At 35.7% G+C, this 27220-nt stretch overlaps 1 protein-coding gene across 1 annotated transcript in view; it reads right to left on the bottom strand.

The window, feature by feature from the left end:
- Tp53bp2 (tumor protein p53 binding protein 2) overlaps positions 1-27220 on the bottom strand; it is a 54938-nt gene that overhangs the window by 6310 nt on the left and 21408 nt on the right. The window contains exons 3-16 of the mRNA XM_047520697.1: positions 22499-22612; positions 19285-19367; positions 15694-15795; positions 13359-13533; positions 12554-12735; positions 12040-12204; positions 11406-11634; positions 10018-10125; positions 9402-9550; positions 8224-8686; positions 6182-6963; positions 3717-3854; positions 2879-3012; positions 642-808 (exon numbers count right to left, since the gene is read on the bottom strand). Coding sequence (XP_047376653.1) covers positions 642-808; positions 2879-3012; positions 3717-3854; positions 6182-6963; positions 8224-8686; positions 9402-9550; positions 10018-10125; positions 11406-11634; positions 12040-12204; positions 12554-12735; positions 13359-13533; positions 15694-15795; positions 19285-19367; positions 22499-22612 — 2991 coding nt within the window. The remainder of the gene's footprint in view (positions 1-641; positions 809-2878; positions 3013-3716; positions 3855-6181; positions 6964-8223; positions 8687-9401; positions 9551-10017; positions 10126-11405; positions 11635-12039; positions 12205-12553; positions 12736-13358; positions 13534-15693; positions 15796-19284; positions 19368-22498; positions 22613-27220) is intronic.

The following is a 27220-nucleotide window of genomic DNA, read 5'->3' as shown; positions in this document are numbered from 1 at the left end:
TTATTTGTCTGTTTTCCCTCCTTCCCAATTCCTCTTAAGTCATAAAGAGAAAAATTAACCTCGACTATCAAGCCTTGTAAAGTAAAAAATTTTCCTTGTAAATAAAAATGGCAGTCATCTAAAACTTCAAGTCAATTTTTCTTTAGGTACAGATCTGATGTTAGAAATCAGACTCAAAAACAAAACAAAGGTCCAAAACGTGCTGCCTTTATTTTACTTAATGACAAGTTTGATTTGCAGGAAAACATGGGCCATTTGGCTTCTTATGTTAATGCTGCTTTTCTTGTGATCATCTTAAAAGAATGGGGTTCTGTTCACTTATTTCCAAAGACATGCCCGCACTTGGTAATGTTAAAGCCTTACGGGGATCTTCTGGTGGTTAAAAGCCCTTTAAAACCACTCGATCAGAAGCTGCATCACTATCTTGAATAGCTGAAGATTTTCCAAACAACAGCTGTTTCCAGGAATACACATAGAAGTTATATCATTTGTGACCCAGGCTGTTCTATTTTCAATGCCAAAGACAATGTAAAACACAAGAGATTTTTCTAAATAATAAAAACATTTATTAAATTAAACCCTAGAGGTAGAGAGAGAAGCGAACACAATGATCAACACACTTGATTCCACTGGCTACGTACCATAAAGAAACTGGGAGCACTGTGTGTAGCCTTCCTCCATCTCCTCACACTTATCTGCGGCAGTCTGCATGTCACTGTAGGTCATGGCGAACACAGCTGCTCCTGACTCCACCAAAAACTTACACACCTGGACATTGTTACAGGAGGCAGCACAATGCAATGGGGTCCTGTGCATAAGACACAGTAAGGGCTAAAAATGTGTTTTTAAATTGAAAGACACCTGTTCTGATAAGATACCTGTAAGAAAATTTCTTGAATTTTTCAGCTACCAAACCTTTTCTCCTAAAAAACTAAAACAGTGTTTAAAAACTAGTACAACACATATGACTAAACCCATCAAAGAATTATAGCCACAAAGGAAAACACCACAGAGTAATGGACCACAGCAAAGCTAGGAGCCAAGCAAAGGGTGGGAAGAATCAAGAAAACAAAGTCTGTACAATAATCTAACAAGAACAGGATAAAATGGATTTCCTTCCACGTCTGGATCCCCCACTCTGGTTATTTCTGTCAGAGTAAAGGACCAACCAGTCCTTAAATTATAGGCCTTCATGCAAAACATGTACTTTAAATATCCCTTCATCATCACCAATTTTGAAGAAATCAAGATGTACATAAGCTACCTTTATAGTATTTTTAAAACTCAAGTAAATTTTAATTGAAAATATTGTTGATTCAATGCAGACTAGAAAAGCGACCGTAGAACACACATTTTGATCTGTTTTAGGTAAGTGGTTAACAAGAACTTATCAATAATAGAGAATCTCAAATGTTTTAAGAAATATGATAAATTATCTTGAGTTAGCAGTAAAGGTTAAAGAAGAGCTGGTACCACTGTCCAAACTCAGAAAATGGGTTTGAGAATGTTAACTGGGTTCTGAAGTACATAGGTTTAGTTTCTTTACCCTTTCCTCTCCCCTCTGTTTTATCTTCCTGGGATACATCACTTTTAAAAGAAAAAAAAAAAAAAAAAAAAAAATTATTTTCCATCCCCGATTCCAGAATACTATTATTAACAATTTGGTGGATGTTACTACAGATTTTTCACTGCATGGTTTTTAATAGTGAAAAGTTATATATAACCTAAACTCCCAAAATTAGGGATACAAGGATATTTTGACAGGGTAAAAAATTGTTTTGCTTATGCTACAATACTAAACCAAAACATTAGGCTAAAATATCATGTAATAGAAAAAAGACATATTATGATCTCTTTCTTTCTTTCTTTTTCTTTCTTTCTCTCTCTTTCTTTTTTTGGTACTGGGCATTGAACCCAAAGGTACTTAACTACTGAGCCACAGCCACAGCTCTTTTTCATATTTTATTTAAAGACAGGGTCTTGCTAAATTGCTTAGGGTCTCACTAAATTGCTGAGGTTGGCCTTGAACTCAAAATCCTTCTGCCTCAGCCTCCCAAATCACTGGGATTACAGGTGTGTGCCACCGCACCCCACTGATCTTACCTACATTTTTTTTAAAGCATATAAAAAAGAGCTTGAGGACTGGGCAAAGTACTTAAGAGTGTGTGCTTAGCATGCATGAGGCTGTGGGTTCAACCCCCAGCACCAACAACATCAACAAAAAAAGACTGAAGGAAATATATTGAAATAATTATGGTGTTTACTTGCAGATTACAAAGGTGCAGACAGCTTATTTTCCTCTTCTCATTTCTCTATTTTGTACATTTTCCATAGTTGGCACACATTTTTATATCATTTTTAAAACATGCAACCAAAATGCTTCTCCAAGTATTATTTATAACATCAAAAACAAAAGAAATTGCAGAACAATCTAAATGTCTAATAAGAGGAAGACGGTCATAATAAATGAACACATGATCACTTAAATCTCTTAGTGGAATGATCTGAGGCTAATTGAAATTATATGCAATTTATATATGCATACATGTGTAAGATGTATTTTATTAACTTGTTTTTTATATTACAAGTCTTTAAAACTAAAATACTACAGTAAAAATGGGATATAACCTCTCAAAATCTTTTGTAATATTTCTTATCTTGATTATTCATTGAACTTTTTAAAACCCTGTCTGCTTCCATTATTGGATGAGATAACCACTAATGAGGACACTCTAATTCCTTAAATAGAGCACATTTCTCCAGCAGATGACAACCAGCTATATAATATAGAGGAACACACTTCTTTGCCTTCAAACAGCACTAAAACGGTGCTTTTACCCCCAACTATAGTTTGATGGAGTTTAAAGGAAAATCTTACCATCCATCACTATCAGCAGCATTTACATTTACACCAAACTGCACCAGGAACTTAACAATTTCTGTGTGGCCAGCGCACACAGCATTGTGGAGAGCTGTGATGCCCTCGTCATTGGGCAGGCTAGGGTCATCAACCTGTAATGTCAACAAGAGTGGTGAGCATCACTCCAGTGTCTTAGCACTTGAACTGTCACTGCTAAGTGGTTCCTCAGGGTCAAGAGAACAGAAACAAGTTTGTGGGATTTTTTTTTTTTTTAAATCCTAATTAAAACCTACAGGAGCCAAGAAATTTGTATTAAGAACAATTCAAGAAATAAGACAGAATAGCCACATTAAGTAGGTACTCACTATAAAAGAAGTTTTATTTTTTTAAACCAAATAAGTACCAGAAACTATATCCTTACAGTCATTTTTGTTTATTTATAGTCCCAACTTCCCACCACAAATTAGTTTCTAAGTAAATGCTATATTTGCTATGGAAAGAAAAAAAAGGTGAACTAAAAATATTTTCAATAGCAGGTTTCTGAAAAGTAGAAACATCAGTAATTTAATACTATACTAGGCAAATCCATACATAAGCAATTTTAAAGGAGAAAAATGATCTCCCCAAGAAAGAAAAGTACTCTAGAGAAAACATGAAAACTGAACTTCTGAATTATCAAAATTTTAGTCATGCTTTTAAAATAGCATAGCCTATTTTAGAGCATACTCCACAGTTCTTCTCCAGAGCCCCATGGTCTCAAAAAGGAAATTTAAAAATGAAATTTCTCCAGACTAGCTTTCTATTTTGAGCTTTAAAACAAAAGTCATATTTAAGAAATTACTAATTATAGACATACCTCATAAATAATTCTCTGTACAAGGTCAAACTCTCCCTCCAAAGATGAATCTAGAAGCAAAGCAAGAGGGTTGAATTTCACTCTCATTCCATGAGCAATCCTCTCTGAGCCAGTTTTACGCAAGTTTGTCCTTTTGCCCTGCAAAGGAAATGCATGGAAAATTAAGCAAGACACCACCAAAAAAAGGGTAGAATGAGCTCAGCTAAGCTAATGAAAGGAACTTTAAAAAGCACATTTTATTCAAGTATAACATTATTCAGGATAGTAGACCAATCAATATACAGCTTAATAAATTTTCACAAAGTGCAATAAAGTTAGAAGAACTCTATAAAACCTAATGAAAGCACATTTGTAAATATAACATGAACTCATAAGTTAAGAGTATACTCTGAAGTGGCTGGCTTTTTATTAAGTTTCAAAGCTAGCCAAGACTGATCTCCAAGTTACCTAACAGAGTACAGCAGGACCCACACTCTTCAATTAGGCAACAATGCAGCTCAGAATTTTAATTGCTAACATACGCATATAAGTATTTATTTAATCTTCACAAAACCCCTATCAACCTTAGGTCACACAAAAGGAAACTAAGGCACACAGCCAGCAAACAGCAGAGCAGGAATTCAAATCCAGGTAAGCTGGTTTTGTTGAAACCTTTGCCCTTAATCATTTCATACCATAATGCCTCCTCAGGCAAAAGACTATTAGTAAGCTAAATAATAAAGATTAGTAGTTATTATAATATATACCACAGAAGAATTCTACCATTCTTAAAATATTTTAATAAGGCTTTAAAAAAAATTTCAAAGACAAAAATCTAACATTCTATAAATAGGTTCCTTAAGCACATCCAACAAAATGGAAATGCTTCTTCAGATGTGATAAATACACTACACATACTTCTCTTTCATTTTATCTAAGATGTGGAAAACCACTGAGTTTTGAAAAACATTAAGAGGCAAACACTGTAACTCACAAAAGAGTAATGGTTAAATGTTCTTAAAAAAAAGTGTCACCAATATGACTGTGTAAATACCCTTCATAAGTTGCACATTGCAAGTAGATAGCTAGCCACTCACTTTTAAAGAATGTACGAGATAGCAATTTCTACTTCACTTAAAACAAGAAGCAAAGGGTAAGTCACCTTCCTAGGAAGAAAATAACAATCTTCAAAATAAGTATGATTCTTTTACAAACTCCAGTTTCCCTTCTCTTTTTCAAAATGTGAATTATTTTGACACAAAAAAAGGAGGGGAATGACAAAAAGCTGGAGTATGGGCTGGTTGGGCTTAAATCTGGCTTAAATTTCCTCTTCCTTTTCTCACATTTAAAACTCAAATGAGGGAAAAAAAAAAAAAAAAGAACTCAAATGAGAACTGAGCCTTAGAACTTGGGAGACATAAGGTTGTTTAAAAAGTGTTAACTTTTTATTTTTTTTATAACATTTTTCTCCTAACCTCTATAGTACAACTTTTTAAAATGTTTACTACATTACATTTATTGTAAAGTAACTTTGATGAAGCTTATCCTTGAATACTATCACAACTAAAAGATATAATAAGGGATCAAACATAAAGAACACTTACAAAAAATCATTTTAAAATGCTACTTTGCTTTTAACCACAGTTTAAATTCATGGTTCAGCATTCTATTTCTTCTGTGCTTAAGGAAACAAAATGACTTCCAATTAAACTATGAAAAAGAAAACTTTATTTAGACATTCTGGAACTGTTATTCTCTCTCACCTACTTCAAAGTGACAAGAAAACTTAATATTTGGAAGGTGTGTGGAAGGCATTCCCAAGCCAAAAACACAAAGTTTTAGAATAACTTAAAGTTAGAGTACAAAGGAACCTAAGGATTCTGTTGTTTGCTGAAGAGGAGAAAGAAACTAAAGAGTTGGCCACCTACCCGCTCCCCAGTTTCCCCACTTCAAACAACTCTTCCAATCTTATGCTGTTGATTTTTTCTAACATTTAAAAATTTTTTCTAGCATTTAAATTTTTTAAATTAAATTTTTAAATTAAAATTTTTCTAGCATTTAAAGATTTTTTCTAACTTTAAAAAAAATTTTTTTTCACTGCCGAAAAAAGAAAAGTTTAAAAGAATGATACCACAATGAGAAAAGTTACACTCTCTGCCAGATCTCACAAAGCTAAGCTAGCGATCAAATTCAAATCCAAGTCTTTTCAGTCCAGAGTTACTTCCCTAATATGTGGTACCAGCTAGAGGAGAAATAGCATATGTGATATATGTAGGGATAAAAATAAAAATCTGTTTCCTTCACAAAGAAATGGGTTATTAAGATAAATACATTCTTTATACTGCACACACTGCATTTTGATAACATTTGTAAGATCCAGTCTATTCTGAGATTGTAAAATTAAAAAAAAAAAAAAAAAAAAGGCAAACTGAAGAATACAACCACCTAGTGACAAGGTTAGACTCCCCAAATGGTCTATTACTCACAGGAGGCAGAGAGACCTGCCCAGTGATCTCAGGGGGGCGCATGCTCACAGAGTCTTCTCCAGGCCCTTCAGGCTCCCCAGATGGGTAGGGTGGGGGTGGGTATGGGGGGTATTCCTCCAGATACACTTCAAGCAGGTGGGGCGTCTCTGAGTTTGGTTCCTCTGCATTACTCTGGAGATTTGGGCTGCTGTCTGGGACTCCTTCAGGCACAAAGTCAAGGCCAGGAGAAGGAGATGGTACGTCACTGTTCTCTGTACTGGCACTCCCCACATCCTCTGGGGACAATGGCTCAGGAACCAAAGAGACCGCTTCCTTCTCTAGCTCCACATGTAAATATGGATTTGGAATTTCTGTGGGGCTTTCTGAGCTGGCAGTCACTGAGGCTGATGACTTAGATGGGTATGATGGAACAGAGATGGTCTCCATTGCAGCTATTGTGGTCCTCTGATACAAAAGTTTCTGAATATTTGGTCCATTAGGACCCTCTGGCTCTGTAATAGAGCTACGTTTCTTTAGTGGTCTTGGTGCATTAGACAGTTTCTTTCGTAGGGCTTCTAAGTCAGCATCACTCTGGTTTCGGTAAGGATTAGATAAGAAAGGCAGTAATTTGGTTGGGCTGAGTGGTCGAGGAATTCTTTCATTTTCGTGGTTCTCCTGAACTGAAGAAACAGGTTCTGTTTCAGGTTCTGGACTGCCAGGCTTGCTCTGGCAGTTGGAATAAATGTTCTCTGCTGTGTGCTGCTGTGAGTTTTGGGCAGCAGCAATCACAGGCTTGCCATATACTAATTGGAAAAGGAAAAAAATTAAAATTCTAGTTACTATTAATCAAACATAACTAAAAAGTAACAAATAACAACTAAAGCCTCTTTTAATTTCATAGTTATTACATTATATTCCCTCAAGCACAACTAATTTCTTAAAAGAACAAAAGACAAAGCAAGGGTTTCATCTTTGCATAAAAAATCTACTACAGAATCAAAATCCCTATTGATTGTAACATGCACCATTATTTTACAAAACAGTAAGAAAGAAAATATTGCCAATTATAAGAAATCACTGACTGGCATTCAGACCTAAAATATCAAAATGTGAAAAAAATTTAGACCCAATGAAAATTAGTAATACTCTGTGTCCAAACTAAATCTAAACATATACTGCTCCGTCTTTCAAAAATTAATCAATGTGAAGAATCATACTTAGATTAAAAAATTAAGAACCACTTATATTTACCAAAGATATTTCCCTTTTAACATTCTTATCAAATTTAGTTAATTCTCAAATTATCACATAGCAGTCTTCAACAAAGATTCATGGTAAGAGTAAGAGGTAGCACATATACTGATTCTTAATTTCTGTTAGGACATCTTAGGCCACAATTACATATTTATTTCATGACTAGAAAGCCATTTTCAATTAGTTAAAACAAGGTCAATTTTATTCTAATCCTGTAACTAATGATTTAGAAAGAAAGAAATGTCCAGCTTGTGTATATTAAACACAAACTATCTTATTATGTTTTTATTTAGTTTATTTTCTTTTCTGGTACTGGGGATGGGACCAGGGCCTTGAGTATGCTAGGCAAGGGTTCTGTCACTGAGCTATACTTCCAGCCCTTGTTATCTTTCTATATTTAATTAGGGGTGTGTCCTCGTGAAAACAACTTAAAATACAGTGCTGTTTTTTAAAGAACAAACAGGGTAGTTGTGCCATACTCAATGCACCAAAAGCATGTAGGCAAAGCTACAGTGAAGACACAGTTCTCTGCATGGTCTCTCCTCTGTGTATCTGCTTCCCACTCCCTGTGAGCTCCTTTAGAATGAAGGATGAACCTCTCATCTTCAATGCCCAGTGCAGTACCTGACATGTAGCAGGCACTCTGCTAAAACTCCCAATTAAAAGCAGGAACCACAATTAAAACTCTCAACGCCACTGTCACTCAAAACAGAAACCAGTTATTTTGCTGTCTGCTGACAGCTGGCAACTCTGGTGTGTAGGACTTAAGCCAATATCTATGCAAGTGAAAATAAGACCAAGAACCTTACCACTTGCAAAGTGTGGGCCTCTGGTATGCGTCTTGGTCAGTGCACTCTGCACAGCCTGCTGGAAGTTTTTTCCTGGAGCCTGATGCTGTGTATACATGGAATATATAGAGCTGGCTGCCACAGTCTGAGGTTTTCTGAAGGCTGGAAGAAGGGTATCTTTGGAAGGCTGGGGAGTAAAGGGCCGGACTGCAGCAGCAGGTGGACTTTCTTGTTTAGATCCAGGAGAAAGGGTTTGATCTTGGCCAACTGAAGGTATGCTGGGAGATAGCAGTACCCTTGGCTGCTGCCCTGCTGGTTTGGGTTTACTTCCCATGGATATAACAGCTGTTGGCAGCTGCTGAGGATTTCCATCCGACTTAGTGTCAGAAGGTGATTGACTGGTTTGCCCAAAATAAGGCAAATTAATCTGTTTTGGTTTTGTAGGAACAGGAGGTGGTACTTTGACCACATTTTTATTTGCAGCCTGTAATGCACACATACACAGCCAGTTAAAACACTCTAAAAGCTGAGTATACACGATATTCTAGATAATCTAATTTCAGAAATACAAACATACACTGTAAAAATATTAACCCTATATTTTTAAATCATTAAAAAGTATTAAATCTCTGTATTTGATCATATTTAAAAAGGGACCTCAGTAATGCAAAACAGTTTCCCCCCAATTACCTCCTTATTATCTGGGCAACTGTAAGTGCCCACCTGAAAACTCTTACCTACCATCTTTCATATTCATAGATGCACCAACAAATAAGTCATAATTATTCATAAGAACTTCATGCAATCTATGCTACTGCGATTAAACAACGCCCAACTTGCAGCATCCACCAATAACTTGCTTACCCAAGGTTAAGACTTAATGGGGTTACAGAAGATTCCCCATAAAAGCATTTAATGTAACACCTCAGTTCCAAATTTCAAAGAAAGATACTTGAATGGCACAAATATGGTGTTCAACACCCTTATTATTTTCTGGAGACTTACACAAAATAAGACCCAGAAGTATGTATGTCAGTCATTCTATAATACAGTGGGAGATCATAGATAATTCAAGCAATAGAAATTTAAAAAACAGCATGCTTTTTTTAAATATATTTTATTTCTTCTGCTCTCTCCTTCTAAAGAAACATAGTACAGAATTTCCATTAAATTTTAAAAAACAGGACGTTTTTAAGTACCTGAGCATCCCGCAAGATATCTTCACTGCTCTGATTTTTCCTCAGTGTGCCAAAGGAGGGTGGGGCAGCACACTGGTCCACTGTGTCAAACATTGAGAAAGGACGCACTTTCTTCTCTTTTTCCCTCAGTGGAACATCCCCATCATCAGCTGAAGACAGAAAAAAAACTATGCTGATAGTCAAATTGTTTGGAATAAATCTGCTTATTCAATCATAAGTTTCTGTCTCCTAGATTTCTCTGAAATTCTGTACCCACTAAGTGCTTTCCTATTTTTAAGCAAAGTAGATAGAGGAATAACCTGAACACTACAATGACAGTATCTTGGTTCCTCAGTTAATGATGTATTCTGGAAATAAACTAACCATTGTTAAAAGTGTCCCTATTCTCAATGCTAGAAAATGAACCATCTAGAAAAGAAAACACAGTACCTCTGACATGACCAAAACATAATGTTCAGGAGCAACAGAAATAAACTTTCTACAACTCTTCATTTTTTCCTTCCATTACAAAACTCTGGCTTGCACCTCCCCAGGTATCTGAGGACTACACAGAATGCAAAGATTACTAATGCAAGAAGCCTTGCCGTTTTTACTTTTAAATTCTCAGCATGTTTACCTTGGTCCAGGGCATTCACAGCACTTTGAGGTACAGAAGAGCCTTGGCTCAGGAAAAGATCTGCATTTGAAGGGTTCCAATCAGGTCCAGCTGAATGGATTTTAGAGCCTAGAATGCACAAAAGAAACTACAAATAATTTCACATTCTAAAGACATTTTTAATGGTTCACTTTATTACTAAGAGTTTTAATCTCTAAAAACAGCTTTAAATTCCAGATTCAAACATTCCAGTAAATTTCTTTAGAAAGTATTGCATTAGACTTTGTATTTCTAATTTGAGCTTTTCCCACCTTACTCAAGCAATTTAAAATTAGTTATAGCAAATAAAAAGTCTGCTTAGATCAGCAAGGTGTCTATTTTTTAATGATGTAAGAAAACATCATCATCAACCAAAAGACAATTTCCAATCCAACAACCCAAGTATCCAAGATGCACTTATCTTAAATGATTTGTGTACAACATAAAGGCAAAAATGTGGACTTTTAACCCCTGGCTTCAACCACAATTTTTCTCAAATCAGTGTATTCAAGTTCCTTCTACACTGGTATTTAAATTTAAAATGCCATGGTTTTTATTGCTTCTTATAGAAACAAAACAAAAAACAAAACAAAACGAATATAACTCTTCCTACAGTAAAATCCAGACTACATGGCACTATTGCTTCATAGCAGTAATTACTGCAAAATAACCAATACTTACAGATACTGTTTGCATATAACAAAGGTTAGAGAAAAAAGACAACACTGGTTATTGTTTTTTCCTTCCAGGGGTCTGAATGGTAAAGCTAAAGGATGTTTTTAATCCTGCTTCCTACAACTCTGTTCATTTTTTCCTTTCATTACAAAACTCAGGCTTACACCTCCCCATGCGTCATGAGGACTACACAGAATACAAAGATTACTAAACCAAGGAGCCTTATTATTTTTACTTTTAATCTCCCAGCATGTTTACCTTCTAAAAACTATTAGCAGGCAAATTTTCATGCATAAGCACATATGAACATCTAACACTATTCATCAACAGAATGGATTCACAATCTCGCATTCTGCAAAAATGACAACGGCATTTTTATACAGGGTGTTTTTCCATGAAAAAAAAAGTTCTTGAGTTACTAACATCTTATCAAAATTTCCTTAGTAACAAGAAGAGACTTCACAAAACAATTTTAGATGCTATTTTATTTCATTTCCTGAATAGAAATGTATTGGTTATGGTTTAAAAAAAAAAAAAAAAAAAAAAAAACTGCACTAGAAAAGAATACAAAGAAATTTTCAAACAAGAACGAGGATATAAAGATAATTCTTATTTTTAACTTAACTTTGGAAAACGAAGAGTGGGGATGGGGAAGCGCTAAGTTGTGTAAGAACTTGGAAATTATCCACTTTTACCTTTAGTTTGTGATGTGGTCCCAGATCGCATATTGGGCAGCGTTTGTATCTTCATTGGCCCCTCTGAAGCCTGCATGGCCAAGGAACCATCAGGCAGGGCCGGCTTCACCAGCAGTTCAGGCCTTGAGGGCATCCTTGGCATGGTAGAGGACTGGATATATGGACCTACTGCAGCCACACGGCTCGGGGCTGACACCGCTTGCTGAGGAAGATTTCCATCAGATGAGACCTTAAGAAAGAAGCACAGGCCCTTCAATATTAGTATTGAATTACAGTATTAGTACACATTAGATGATCAAACTCAGAAAAGGCAGAGGAATTTTCCTAGTTTTTTAAACGAACACTCTCGGAATCTATCCATAGATTCTACAAGAAATGTCATAAAACAAAAATACTCCACAATGAATTCTCACCCACATTTTATTAGAATTATTAGCAGGAAAAGCAGATACACAGGTAATAATGTTAAAAAAAAAAAAAAAAAGCAATGGATTCTCTTTTGAGGATCCAAGAATACCATTTCTTTTCTGAGGACACACTGCATAATGATTCCAAAGAAGTTGGTTATGAAAAATTATCTTCTCTGGGCTGGTCATCTTTCTCCTCCTCCCCCAGCCCACGTCCAGACACTCACTGGTAGATTTTCTTTCTGCTGTAGTGCTGCCTTCTTCTTCCAGAGCCGGTCCCTCAGCTCATTAACACGCTTATCCATGACTGCCACTTCTGAATTGCGCTTATTCAAACACTCCCTCTGTTGTTGCAGCTTGGCATTCTGCTCTTGATTCAACTTGTTTCTTAACTGAATAAAATAGGGAGGAAAAATACAGACAAAGAATAGGAAGAAAATTTCTCCAACAGGTAATCACATGGTTAACTATTATATAATTTCTAAAAATGTAAGGTCCCTCCACTCTCATCTCCTGGTTTAAAATTAAGTGACATCTGTGCTAGACCACTGGCTGTGGTTATGCCTCAAGTTTCCGGTCTGAGGTACCATAAAGTTTATTCTGGATTCTTTGGGGTTGAGGTCCCCCTCCTCCTCTACCTTAAGGAAAGTCACTGAAATCTAGCACTTCCTGCCACTTCTATAGACAACTCTGTGTCTGGAAAGGAGCTTATACTGCATTTAGTAAGGAGATATGGTGTACCTGCAGTTCCTTGTAGAGGCGATCCAGCTCAGCCACAGCCGACTGGTTGTCATGGTGGCCGTCAATCCTGCCATTCTTGAGCATCTCTAGCTGCCTTGTAAGTTCCTCTACTTTTGACACTGCTAGAACGAGCTCCCTCTGTTTTTGCTGGAACAGACTATTCATCTGTTCAATTTCCTCCACTAGGAAGAGAACAGTAATCAGAGTTGAAAATAAAAATAAGAATGGAAGACATCCCAGACAACCAGCCTTTAAAATAAATTTTCTAATAAGTGAAGAAAATTTTCAGAATGTCCTAAAATCAACCTATTTCTCTTAGAAAGCAACTGAAATGAACATAGACATCTCTAAAAGGTCTGTGCTTTCTGTCTCAATGCAGACATTTGTAGAATTTGCAGACTTTGGAACTTTTATTCTCAAGTTTGTAACAGTAGATGAAGCTACTAGACCATTAGTATTTTAATTAAAATGGTACAGTAATGGAGCTACTATATGAATAAAATTCCTGACCTGCAACAAATTATTATTTTTTTATCAAATTCTTAGTCAAGAAATAAAGAAAAAAATTACTACATTTTCCAGAAGTAATTTAAAGACCTTATTGAGAACATTCAGTGTTGAATTCAATTGAGAGGAATTCAAAATTGAAGTGAATTATGCTTTTTCAAAAAAATTTCCTTTTAAGGTTATCTACAAAGACTCGTTTACTACAAATGTATATAAACTTTCAACACCAAATTGATTTCTTATGCCAAAACAGCTATTAACATGTAGTATTAAAGCAAATCTACTGTAAGCAACTTACCAAGTTTCCCATTGCTTAGTCTCTTCTGTTCCACATGGCCTTTAAGTGCTCTTACTTTTTTTAGCTTGGCTTCCTGATTCTCAGCTATTTCTTTTAATCTCTTAAGCTTCTCCTGCTCCGCAGCTTGTTGCTGTTGACGCTGATCTTGCTGTTTTAAAAACTTCAAGCGCTGTTCCTAAAGGTGATTGAAAAAAAACAAACAATGATCAGGCGTATCATTTTAAACAGGTATGCCACTAACCTCAAAATAATCTAACCACAACCCTTGGATGCGGAGATTAAGGTGTACCTGTAATACTGTTCTACCCTCACTGTGTAAACTATACGCTGCCATCAAAATCACCCTGGAGGTTTGTTCAACATAGATACACCTGAACCCACTTCAGAATCTCTAAAAATAACATTTTTTAAACCAAGTGGTTCTTATACAGCAAACAAGGAGTAATATTTGAACTAGTTTTCATAAAGTTTTGTTACAACTTTAAGAAGAAGCTCATGCTGAGTTGGAAGGCAGTAGAAGAAAGCAGTTAAATACACAGGATGTGGATTTGAGTTTAGATTTAAACCCAAGCTCTGCCACCTATTACCTATGAGGCTTTGGGCAAATTATATAGCCTCACCAAAAATGCAAACCTGTTCATCTATTTAATGGGGATGATCAATACTAACTACTTGTTACTGTACTGAGGACTAAATAAAATAGGAAATGTACATTTTTTAATAATATCATAAATAGAATATACTCGATAAATGGTAATGAAAAGAGCCAAAGAAATAACCTTTGGAAAACTCTAACTGTAATTTAAAAATTAATTTTATTAAAAATTTTAATTAAAACAGTAGCAGAGTCCCACAATCTATAATTGAAGGTAAGTTTCTCAGATTGATATGCCTAAAACATAAAAAACAAAGAAGTAATTTCAAAATAAGGATATTGAAGTTACAAATTTATTCTGCAATTATCAACCTTTTTATTGGAATATGTCTCTTCTATTCATTGTCATGGTACATCAGCATCTTCTGGAAGTTTATTAAAATTACAGAATCTTAAACTGCAACTCATATCAATTCAATCAGAATATTCATTTTCAACAGGATCCTAAGGTGATTAATATGCATATTTAAAGTCTAAGAAGCAATGACATGTGACCTTGAAAAAGCTGGTACCTGGAATTACAAAAGAAATGAATGTACAGAAATCCAAAGAAGTATTACATAGAAGGCCATGGTACATGTTGAGAACTGCCTTAAAGAATCCCAGGCTAGTTGGGCATAGCGGCACATGCCTGCAACTCAAGAGGCTGAAGCAGGAAAATTGCAGGGCTAGTTTGGGCAACTTGGAAGATCTTGTTCTGAATAATAGAAAAAAAGGGCTGTGGATGTGTATCAGTGGTAGAGCACCCCTAGATTCAATTCCCAGTACTGCAAAAGAAAAAGGTTGAGCAGGGCTGGGGATAAAGCACAGTGGTAGAGAGCTTGCCTAGCATGAGCTAGGCCCTGTGTTTAGTCCCCAGTACTGCGGGGAGGAAAAAAAAAAATTAGCCATTACTTCAAAGTTCCATTGGGTAATCTATCATGTCAAACCATCAATTGTCTACCCCAGCTTTAGTCACTAAAAGACTGGTTGGTTAAAGATACTGAGTGTTTTCAAACTACAGCCTGACAACCAAATTCAGCTTGCTATCTATTTTTGTAAGTAAAATTTTACTGGAACATAGTCACACCCATTTGTGGCTGCCTGAAAGCAAAGTTGAATAATTGCTACAGAGGCAGCATAGCTTGCAAAGCCTAAGACATTTAACCATGTAGTTCTTGAAAGAGAAAAGTTTGATGATATCTAGTTTAGACTAGAACCCTATGCAGGAGAAGTAGCAGTGAAAATGGTTTTGATAGTATGAAGAGACTTCTTATAATAATTTTCCTCATTCAAGGACAGGCCTAAGACTAGTTTGTGGGTAATGTCCCCAAATTAAGGAAGCAGTCTCTTAGTGGTGCCAAGCATCAGAAGGGGGCAGTGTCAGCATTTGTAAAGCTACTCCCACTATAGCCCAAGGTAGATCCTAGTGGCAAGGTGAAAAGCTCTTTATGACCCTCCTGTGTTACTGAAACTCAACCCAAGATGGTTAATTTTGATTAAAATTAGGGATCAGGAAGATCTTGAATAACAGGAATGATACAAGGATTTCTGCAAAATGCTAAAGAGGTAGCAAGACTTTGGATTTAATATCAGCTAATATGTGGAAGGTAACTGGCTTAATAATGAGTTTAGACCACAAGTAGCTTTTCACACACATTAATAATGGTGACTGTTAGGTCTTTGAAAACAAGACATTACCTTCGTAGCCAGCATTTGTTGCTGGGCCTCAATCTGTTGCTGCTGGCGAGATGCCATTTCTTGAAGTTCAGCAAGAGTCAGATCCATTCTAGGACTATTAACCTACAAATAAACACACACACACAATCCAACTTACTATTAAATGATCACAAAGAGTTCTCCCTCAAAGGTCTATTGATAAGCTTCATCTGAACCAGTCATGACAAAATTAGTTAGCCATTTTTCTTTCATAATGTTAAACAGACAATTTTTACATTAATGTTCACCACGCTGACTTAAGACTTAAAGTATACTAATATACATACCAACAATCTCTTAAGTTAGGAAAATAAATGGAAAAATTTAGAATTACTTTGTTCTATAGTTAATTTATATTACGATAGTAGTGTTTGCTCATTTTAAACACAGTACTGGGATACTGGCAGCAAACCCAGAACACAGTCATCAGAATATTGTTTAAAAATATACTAGCACTATAAAAATCCAAGATACGTTAGGTCATCAGAGACAAAGCAAGGATGTCTACTCTCATAACATCTATTCAACACTGTCCTATAGGATTTAGTCAGTGCAATGAAAACAAGAAATAAACACAATCCTGATGGGTAAGAAAGAAGTTAAACTGCCTTTACTCAGACAACACTGAAAAATTTCAATTTCATTTACAACAGCTTCAAAATGAAGTACACAGGGATAAATTTCATAGATGTGCAAGACTTGTACAATGAAAATTTCAAAGCACTACTGAAAGACCTGAAGAAATAAATACACCATGTTTATGAACTAAAACATCTACTATTATCAATATGGCAATTCTTTCTAAACCCTTTTTTGTTGTTGTTGTGCTGGAGATTGATCCCAGGAGCACTCTACCCCTGAGGTATATGTCCAGACTTCTGTATTTTTTATTCTGAGACAGGGACTCACTAAAGTTCCCCTAGCTGGCCTTGAACTTGAATTTGCAATCCTCTGGCCTCGGCTTCTAGAGTCACCGAGTTTACAGATGTACACCACTGAGCCTGGTCCCAAACTGATCTTTAGATCAACAGAATTCCAATCCAGATCCCAGCAGGCATTTCTGTAAAAGTTGATAAATTGATTCTAAAATTCATATGGAAGTGCAAAGCACCTAGGATAGCCAAAACAAATTTGGGCTGGGCATGGTGGCACATACCTGTAATTCCAGCAGCTCAGAGGCTGAGGCAGGAGGACTGTAAGTTCAAAGCCAGCCACAGCAAAAGCAAGGCGCTAAGCAACTCAGCGAGACCTTGTCTCTAAATAAAATACAAAATAGGGTTGGGGATGTGACTCAGTGGTTGGGTGTCCCTGAGTTCAATCTTCGGCACCCCAACAACAAAAAAAAAAACTGAAAAGAGGTTGGAGAACTTACACTACCTGATTTGAATACTTATGAAGTACCACTAACTAATACAGTGTGGTACTGATGTCAAGACAGACAAGTAGATCAATGAAACGAATACAGAGTACAAAATAGAACCACACATTTCTGAGGCAACTAAGAAAGGCTTTTCAATAAATATGGCTTGTACAACTGAATATTCATATGCAAAAAGAAAAATGAACTCTGATTCTCATTTCACATTCAAATGTTAACTTAAAAATGATCATAGATGTAAACATAACACTTAAAAGTACAAAACTTCTAAAGGAAAAATAACTCTGTAACCTTAGTTAGGCAAAGAGTAGGAACATCAAAAATATGTTCTGTTCCAAAAAAAAAAAAAAAAGCCAGGCAATATATAGCATGTCTGTAATCCCAGCAGCTCAGGAGGCTGAGGCCCTACACAACTTAGTGAGATCCCCCACCACTCAAAATAAAACACAAAAATGAAAAAAAAAAAAAAAAAAAAAAAAAAAAAAAACACAAAAATGGCTGGGAATGTGGCTTAGCACACTCCTCGGTCAATTCCTGGTACAAAAAAACAAAAAGGTAATCAATTGTACTTACCCAAAATTAAGAACTTTTGTTCTTCAACAAGACACTGTTTTTTTAAAAAAGACAAGAATGTTGACATGCATCTGCAGTCCCAGTTACTTGGGAGGCTAAAGTAAGAGAATCTATTTAAGTCTAGAGTTCAAGACCAACCTGAGCAAGACCCCTGCCTCAAAAGGGAGGAACATAAAATTGGGTGTGATGAGCAAGCAGCACTGTGAGAAGTGGGGAGAGGAAGGGCAAGTCACGCACTGAAAAAAAAATTGAAAATCAAACATCTGATAAAAGTTTTGGATCTATACTATAAAGAACTCTCAAACTCAACAAGAAAGCAAACAATAAAGAAAACAAATGGGTAAAAGAGTTCAACAAATATTTTATCAAAGAAGATACAAGCAGGGTAAATAAGCACATAAAAATATTCCCAACATCATTCCTCACTAGAGAAATACAAATTAAAAGCACAGGCAATACCATTTCACATATATTAGAATGGTTAAAATTAAAAAGACTGATGATACCAGTGGTTGGCAAAGATGTGGAAAAACAAACTATGGTAGCAATGTAACAAAATACAATCACTTCTGAGAACAATCTGACACTTCCTTAGAAAGTTAATATACACTTACTATATGACTAATCCACTAAGTATTTATTCAAAAGAATTATAAGCATTTGTCATATAAAGACATAACCAAATATTCACAGCAGCTTGATGAGAATAGCCCAAAACTGAAAACAATCCAAATGGGTAAAAGAACTGTGCTATGTCCAGACAATGGAATATTACCTCTCAGGAAGAAAGAGGAATTAACTATTGCTATATGCAACAATATGGATGAACCTGAGTTATACTGAGTGAAATCAAAAAGAGTAAATGCTGATGATCTCATTTCTCTAAGATTTGGATGATAAAATTAATTTGTAGTGACAGAAAACTAACCCATTAAGATTCCTTGAAGATTGAGACAGAGGCAAGAGGAATGAATTATAAAAGGATATGAGGAAATTTGAGGGGAGATGGATATTTTCATTATGATCATTATAGTGATGGTTTCACAGGTAATACATATGCCAAAACTTAAATTATACACTTTTTTCAGCAGTACTGGGGACTGAACCTGGTGCTTCATGCGTTGAATTCTACACTTCAAATATGTGCAGTTTACTGCATGTCACTTATACTTTAACAAGGCTTTTAAAATAATTTTTAGAAAATCTGGATTCTAATGTAAATTTGCTACAGAGAAAGGTAATTTTAGCTAATCCCTAATAGTATTAAAATTTTTGAGCTATAAAAAGAAACATCTTCAAGGTATACCAAGATTCTTAAATTCATAAACAATAGCCAGGGGGCATTCTTATAAATTTTCTACTTTTCTAAAAGTAATTTTGCAACAAATAAAATCACAAAAAAACTTCCTTGAACTTGTTCAGCATTTATTTTGTTATGAATTTACAATACATTTAACATCTAACATAATGATCTTAAAAATTTCTGTGAAATAAATTTAAAATAACCTTTAAAAAGGGTCATTCTTAACCCACAAATAACAAAGTAACAATGATTTGAAATTTAAGGGTAAAAAAGCAATACTGTTGTGGTATACGTAGTATGTATAAAAACAACCACTTACGCCATTCTCCTTTCTTCGATGTTCAGCAGGAATTTTTACACCATTTCTTTTCAGACTTGGATCCTGAGACCTTGGTCCACTCACTAAGCATAAAATTCAAAAACTATGCATTAAAATTAGAATTGACAGATATTGTTACTAAGAGTTCATTTGAGTTCTGTTACTGTTATTCTTTGATACTTAAGCTGAATAAACACAAAATATTTTCTAATAACAATGGAGTTAAAGTTTTATACCAGCCTATTTTGGAAAATTGATTACATAGAATTGTGAATAGTTACTAGCACTAAGGAATATCACACCTATTCACAAGATGAACAGAGGAACAAAAGTGGGAAAATGGACAAAATTAATGTGCTTCTGACTATGGGTAATTCATGTCAACTGCTAGTAGTTACCTACTTCTCAATTTAGCTACTTAATAGTGAAATCAAAAAGAGCTTCACTGAAAGAAAGAACTGAAAATTAAATCAATCCATCCTTGTACTTTAACAGTACTTATAACAACTTAATACATCATAAAAGGAAAAGCATTAAATTCATGTTACAAGAAATAAAAGAACTTTTAAATAAAGCTATACCTGTAATTCCCAGAATTTAGAAAAATTATTAAATTGCCTTCCAAGAATTCTTATTTCTCTGAATCACATGCCTTTTGCCAGGAAGCTTAGCACAAATTCTCATGTCAATAAATAAACATGTTCATCCTCAAAGTCAAGTATCATACACATACCTAACTCTAATGTGTTAGCTTTATTTTTAAAATATTACTGATTCTCTAATGAAATAGTTCTGGTAATCTGTCACAATATTTCTGCAAGAAAAAAACAACTACAATTTAAGAATAATTACTTTCTTTGCTGCCTCAAAGAAGAGAGCACCTAACCAGTTTTTCCTTAACATAATCAGTTATGTAATTAAAGTTAAAAGCAAGAACTTTAAAAATAATTTCACACTATAAGTCATAGGTTCAAGTTAAATTGAAAAAAGGACATGGTAACAGTTTTCTAATCCTCAATCTAGAAGTCTGGACTAAACAAGTGTAAATTAACACCTTTTGACAGGAGATGAAAAGCAATCCTGCTTTATCCCAATCTAAACACTGTGTGGCACTGGTGTTTTGCAACAATGCGAAAACATTTCTTTTATCTTCAGATTGCATGTCTCACATTACACACACACTCTGCATATTGCACTATTGGGAGGTCATTTAATAATTTACTCGGTACTACACAGCAAGATATTTGAACTAGAAGATGAAGAGACAAAATTAGACTTATTAATTAGAAAAGGATGTATGTAGTAATGTAAATAAAGAATTACAAATAAGATTCAAATGGCAATTTTAAAAGTATATAAAAAAAAGAAGGCTTAAGAAAAAAACATGCATACTTAAAATTACAGAAACCACAGTGGCACAGTACTGAAAGTCATCTAAGCCAGCCTGGTCAAGGTGACTCAGGTTCTACTCCTGGCTCTACCTCTAGGTGTGTGGCTTCTGACAATTCATTTAACCTATAAGTACTGCACTTCTCATACATAGAGTAGAAAAGGACTGACTTAAGTCAATTCTATGCCATCCTCTAAATTTAATCATTTCTAATAGCCAGGTGCCATATGGACACTTATATTAAAACAACAGTCAGTAATAAAAGAGATTTTATAATGTCCGCTACTTAACATGTTACTTACATCCTTAATTACAAGAAAATTGTCCTTAATTTTCCATTTTTGAAAATTCCACCATTTTTGGAAATACTTAGTAATCCTGCTTTAACTCATGGATTCCTACCGAGAACAGTGCTGCCTCATAGATCTCAGATCTGAAGCTGCTCCTTCTTCCACATCCTACAAGATCTCCAAGGTCCAGAGATAGCCATGTCCTCAATGTCTAGGGCTGTTTCCAGCCCACATCTCTCTACCCAAAGTATTATCTTCCACCCTTTCCTCCTTACTATCATCAATGAACTCTGGATGCAACCCTCAGGCACTAAGATGTGACCACATGACTCCCCATTCTTTCCAGTTTCAAGTCCTGCCTTCATTTTGGAACATTCTACTACCCCAAAACTACCCACTCACGTTTTTTGGTTTTTTTTGTTTTTTTTTTTTATTATTTCCCACTCACGTTTGATAGCCAAATTTTCTCTGTTCTAATTCAGGCTCATTTCAGGGTCCAACCTGAGATGACTTCACCTAGAAGTGCTCTACCTTTGAAATATTTTTTTTTTAAATATTTTTAGTTAATAGATGGACACAATACCTTTATTGTACTTATTTATTTTTATGTGGTGCTGAGGATCCAAGTCAGCACCTCACACATGCTAGGCAAGTGCTCTACCACTAGGTTACAAACCCAACACTCTGAAATTTTAAATTCAAACTTTCTACCTATCTCCATTCCTCTCACTATGCCAATTCATTAATCAAATTGAGACTTGCAATCTCTGAACCCCATCTACTCTTTCCCCACTGCCCCCTCCTATCTTCATTTCTTCCCCATCCAGCTTAGAAGTCATCTTGCCAATACCACATTCTCCCTTGTCCCACAAATTTCCACTGAGTTTGTCTGGTAAAACTCCAACTTTGGGTCAATAAAGCTATCTTTTCCTCTCATAATCCACCTGGGTTTTAGAGTACCACTAGAGAAGAGTCACACATGGTCTCAGGGTCTCTTATGTCAGCAGGCCTCAAGGCTGGCTTCCCAAGTAAACATGCTTTTCTCTTCTCCACAACAGCTTCCCTACTTCCATCATTGTCACTTTCAGATGACTACACATCACAGAGAAAACCCATTTTCAAGATGAGATACTCCTCAATTTGCTTTCACAAAATGCATAAATTTAACTGCAGGTGCCCCAGTTTTCTGTTGCTGTTCGAGGGATCCCTCCTCTTGCCTAAGAGGAATCTCTCCAGCAAGGCTATAGAAGCACCTCATCAGAAGTTTTGCTACCAGCTTCTCCATCTCTCTCAGAACTTCACCCTCCTGCTCAACTGTCTCTTCTCATCCACCTAAAGTCAGATTTCTCCCATCTTCAAACAAAACCATATCCTTGTGTCTCCCCAGTAACAGGTCTTAGGAAAGTAGTCTATCCCACAGTATTTCAACTTTCTAACATCTCCTTCGTCTCTCAAATCACCTGGCTCCCCCAACTACTCCAATGCACAAAACAAGTGCTCAAATATCTGTTAAGGTTCAAAGAACACTACCTACCAATGTCCCTGCCAGGGGGGCGTTCATGACGAAGGAAGAAACGAACTTCACTTCTCTGACTTCCAAATCGTTGAAGAACATCAAACATTCTCTCATTATCAGCAACTGGACGTTCTAAAAAAAAAAAGAAATCACATTACCTCGAGGTAAAATAAAGATAAAACATACCACCTATCATTGATACAAATTATACATTACAGGTGTAGGAAATACTTGGCATCTTTAGACATTTTTTTCCTTCAGAAGCTCTTAGAAATTAAAGTTTCACAGATTTTCTCCACTTACAATCAGTCAAGCCAAGGTGAAACACTAGAGAGAGGAAGGTATCAGGTCAGTTATCAAGAGTTCCAGTCTAATCCAGCAGGTTCTTACTCATTGCAGGCATGCCATTTAACCTCTGTGGATTTTGAACATTTCTATAACCTATTAGAACAGAGTCGCTCCTAATGCTAATGTTTTGATTCCTAAATATACAAAAATAAAATTTTGAAGCCACTTTCTAAATAACCTAGTCTTATTTTTTAATTATAGTCTTTAATACAGGCTATTTCTAATTATAATTTTATGTAAAAAAGAGTCAGACATCCATTTTCAAATAAAGTTTATTATTACAGTGAAAATATATCTATTGGGACCCATTTCTAGTGAGATGACTTGTTTTCAGAATTTTTCTAGAGACAGAAAGGCTGTCTAGATGGAAGCTTCCAGAGAACCAATTTGAGATCTCCTCAAAAAATCTTATCTCAGGAAAGTAAACTGGATATAAAAACCAAAGGTAGAGTTTGAGAAGACAACTGCTTAAAAACCAATGCTGATATAATTTTTAAATAAAAGAATGCTGAAATAGCCTAAGAAACCCCACACTTATCAGTAATCAAAGACACTATCTCAGTGCCTTAAATAAATAACATGGACAGAGAATGGGGCAGCCAACCATTCAGCAGCCAATTTTGTGAATAAACTCTGCACTTAATCAGCCTGGTTGGAAAAAACAACATGCAGTTATGGTTCTTCATTCAGTAATAAGACATAATGAGTTGATGCAGATAATCCCCTTCTAAAAACTACAAATTCTAAGAGAAAAACAACCACATCTGAGAAGACAGTCTCCAAAAGAAATTCTGAGTAGTACACTGTCCCATCACAAAACACAAACACACACACACACACACACACACACACACACACACAATTCGTAAAAAATGAAGTAAAATCTTCCCTGGAGCAAAGTGAGAACTTGAAGAAGTTAAATTAACTTCCAGGCTATGTTGGACTGCCCTGGAGGATAGGGCCCCTTTTATGAGCTGTAGGCACAAAGTTCTTGGTAGCCCTGTAACAGCAAAAGATCAGGTGCAAGCCTGCACAAACTAATAAGACACTTCAAAAGTTCTCCCTTCCACTCTAACTCTATCTCCTGACTGGCACTTCTGCCTGTGCAACATAGGACATGCCATTCCTAACATTCATTGATGTCCCTGACACCCTGTTCTGCAGATGGAGCACAACCATTATTGCAGTTATTGAATTGTAATACAACTGTCATCTGATACTTTTTTCTCCTTCTGCATTACAAGATAGGAAACTTTCATCTCTGTATCTCTCAAAATTGAGCATATAATAAGTATCAAAGAAATGCTAAGGAAAAAAAGAAGGAGGAAGGGAGGGCAGAAGCTTTAACGCTTAACAGAATAAAATAGAATATCTTTACAACTTTGGAGTAAGAGAAGCTTACTTTAAATCACACACAAAAAAGCCTGAGATCCAGAATAATTTTCTAAATGCCAATAAATCACGAAGAAAAGGCAAGACAAAGGAATTATGAGCAAAGTATATAAAGAACCAATCTGGAAAAAATAAAAGAAACCTAAATGGCCAATAAACAGATGAAAAGATGGGCAACCTTACTTGTAATAAAAAAAAAAAAAAAAAAAAAAATGCAAATTGAAAACAAAGATCAGTTTTCAGCTATTGGTTAGGAAAAATAAAAATACTGCAAATGTTGATGAGGAATACTTTTGGAAATAAGTGGAAAGAGTATGAATTAATGTAGTATTCATGGAGGGAAATATGGTAACACATACATTACATTGTGAAATATGTGAACCTTTAACCCAAGCATTCTACTTTCTTGGTATTCATCCTAGAGAAAAGTTGGCACATGATCAAAAGAGGCTATTAAAATGATTTTCACTGCTGCATGTATAAAACAAGAAGAAAATTAACATAAATGTTCATGAATAAAGAAACAGAACAACTATAGTTTATGTAAATTATGGAATATTAGGTGATAAATTAAAAATAATGATATAGATTTATACTTACTAATATGAAGATCCTCCAAGCTATGTTATAAGGTAAAATAATAAATTTCAGGATACTAATATGTATCTACATGTACTTATTTATATTAAAAAATAGAAAAAACACAAAATTATTTCTACAGTTACTTAATAAATGTAGAAAAAAGATCAGAAAAGTTATCTGCTAAATCCTAAGTGACTACATCAAGGGATCAGGGAGTAGGCTTGGGAGAAGAGATCCAGTCTATTTTTTTACTCTATTATAAACAGAACACAATCAGGAGTTATCATTAAATTGTTTTAAATTAGGGAGCTCGGGCTCTGTTGTAGAGCACTGCATAGCATGCACAAGGCCCTGGGTTTCATCCCCAGCAATGACCCTGCCAAAATTTGTATTTTTGTAAAAAATTTTTAATTAAAAAATTATGAAAAAGAACAGCCTTTACCCATCATCATCATCACACAGCTATGGGTTACTCAACTCTGAGCAAGGCACCAGAGAGAAGGGAATAAATAGGTGGAACTGAGAGTTTCCCCAACGCTTTGGCAGAGAGAACACTTCTTCCTCCAAGATGCAAAGAAGGGCTAGGGATATAGCTCAGTTGGTAGAGTGCTTGCCTCACAAGCACAAGGCACTGCGTTCAATACCCAGCACCATCCCCCCTGCCCCCCCCCCCAAAAAAGCAAACAAATCACAGGCACACATTTAGAGAGAATATGAGATACAGAAGAAGGATGGATTCAATTATCTCAGCTAAAGTATAAAGCAGGGCTTTTAAAAAAAAAAGCATAAAGCAGCCAGGTGTGGTGGTGCATACCTGTAATCCCAGCAGCTCAGAAGGCTGAAGCAGGAGGATCATGAGTTCAAAGCCAGTCTCAGCAACTTATCGAGACTCTAAGCAGACCCTGTCTCTAAATAAAATATAAAAAAGGCCTAGGTGGTTCAGTGGTTAAGTGTCCCTGGGTTCAATACCCAGTACTCAAAAAAAAAAAAAAAAAAAAAAGGCATAAAACAATTTGCTGAATGCAAGGAGGTTAACCAATAACTGATCTTCATTTACTCAATTAGAATATATTTAATGGGCTTCTACTAGGGGCCAGGCATTCCCCTGGAGCAGGAAGAGCAAAGAACAAGATAAGCCAGGTCTCTATTCTCAGGTAGTTGATATTCTAGTGTGTTTGGGGCTACAGAAATTAAGGCAATGAATCCATACACACACACACACAAAAAAAACACACTGTCATGAATTCTTCATATTAAATTAGAATGATATAACAGAGAACTAACTTCAATGCTATTTTAACAGGGTGTTCAGGAAAAAGTCCCTCTGAGGAAGTTAGCAGGAGTCAGCAGGAGCCAGCAATGGCAAAATTTAGAGTAAGAGCAATACTGACGGTGGGCAATACAGGCAGCTGGAGCCTAGTGCCACTGGCCTAAGGTGAGAAGTTTAGCTCCAAAGAATATTTGAAAAGCTGAGGGGCCAGAGGGAAATGGCACCAGATGACAGCAAAGACAACAAATTCATAGGTTATTATAATTTGAGACAGAATTTGGATTTCATTCTAAGTGCAAAAGAAGAGACTGAAGAGTTTTAAGCAGGAAAGTGCCTTTTTTTTTTGGTGGGGATGGGTAACTGCTGAAGTTCAAATTCAGTGACTTAAACCCAAGGCCTCTTGCAGACTAGGCAAGTGCTCTACCACTGAGCCATACCCCACTCCCAATTGCTATTTTAAAAGATCACTTGGGCTTCTTTTTGCAAATTGTGTATCCGGTTCCTATGTAAAGGAAAAAGAAGTAATTCAGAGAAAGGGCAGAAGAGCTTCTAGAACATGCAAATGTGGGAAAAGTCAACCAAAGATGAATAAAAGGTCCTGCCTAGTAAGATGGTTAGGATGAATTCAGAGGTATGAATCGTAGGAACTCAATTAACCCAGTGTTTACCTCACTCTGAGGACACCTGACACCCCAACAGGAAAAGAAAAACCATGAGCATTGATTAGGGCTGTGTAGGAACAAGGTAAAAATGATGAAAAATTATTCCCATATTTACAAATTCCTACAGGGCCAAAAGAAGGCAGGTTGCTGCATTTTAGAACTCCAAAGAACTCCCCTGAAGGACTAATTTCAAGGCTTACAATACAGCCTATGAGATCATCACAGCCTCTTGCTCTACAGTTCCTCAGTTTCCCTAAAAACACAAAAAATGAAAGATAGGGCAAAACAATCAGGATGCCTTAACTGTCTAAGTAAAGCCTAAACATACAAAAAATACTTCTGAACACCATACATTTGACCAGAATATCCCAGAAGCTTTCAACTGGCACATCAGTCACCTGTCCTATGACCTGTTAATTTTATACTTCAGTGTCTTCATTTTATTGCAGAAAAAGAAAATAGCAAAATACTAATGTCTCAACAAAG

Source organism: Sciurus carolinensis, chromosome 12, assembly GCF_902686445.1.
Source record: "Sciurus carolinensis chromosome 12, mSciCar1.2, whole genome shotgun sequence".
Lineage (NCBI taxonomy): Eukaryota > Metazoa > Chordata > Mammalia > Rodentia > Sciuridae > Sciurus > Sciurus carolinensis.
The sequence above is the reverse complement of the archived record's forward strand: the minus strand, read 5'-3'. Positions and strand labels throughout refer to the sequence as shown.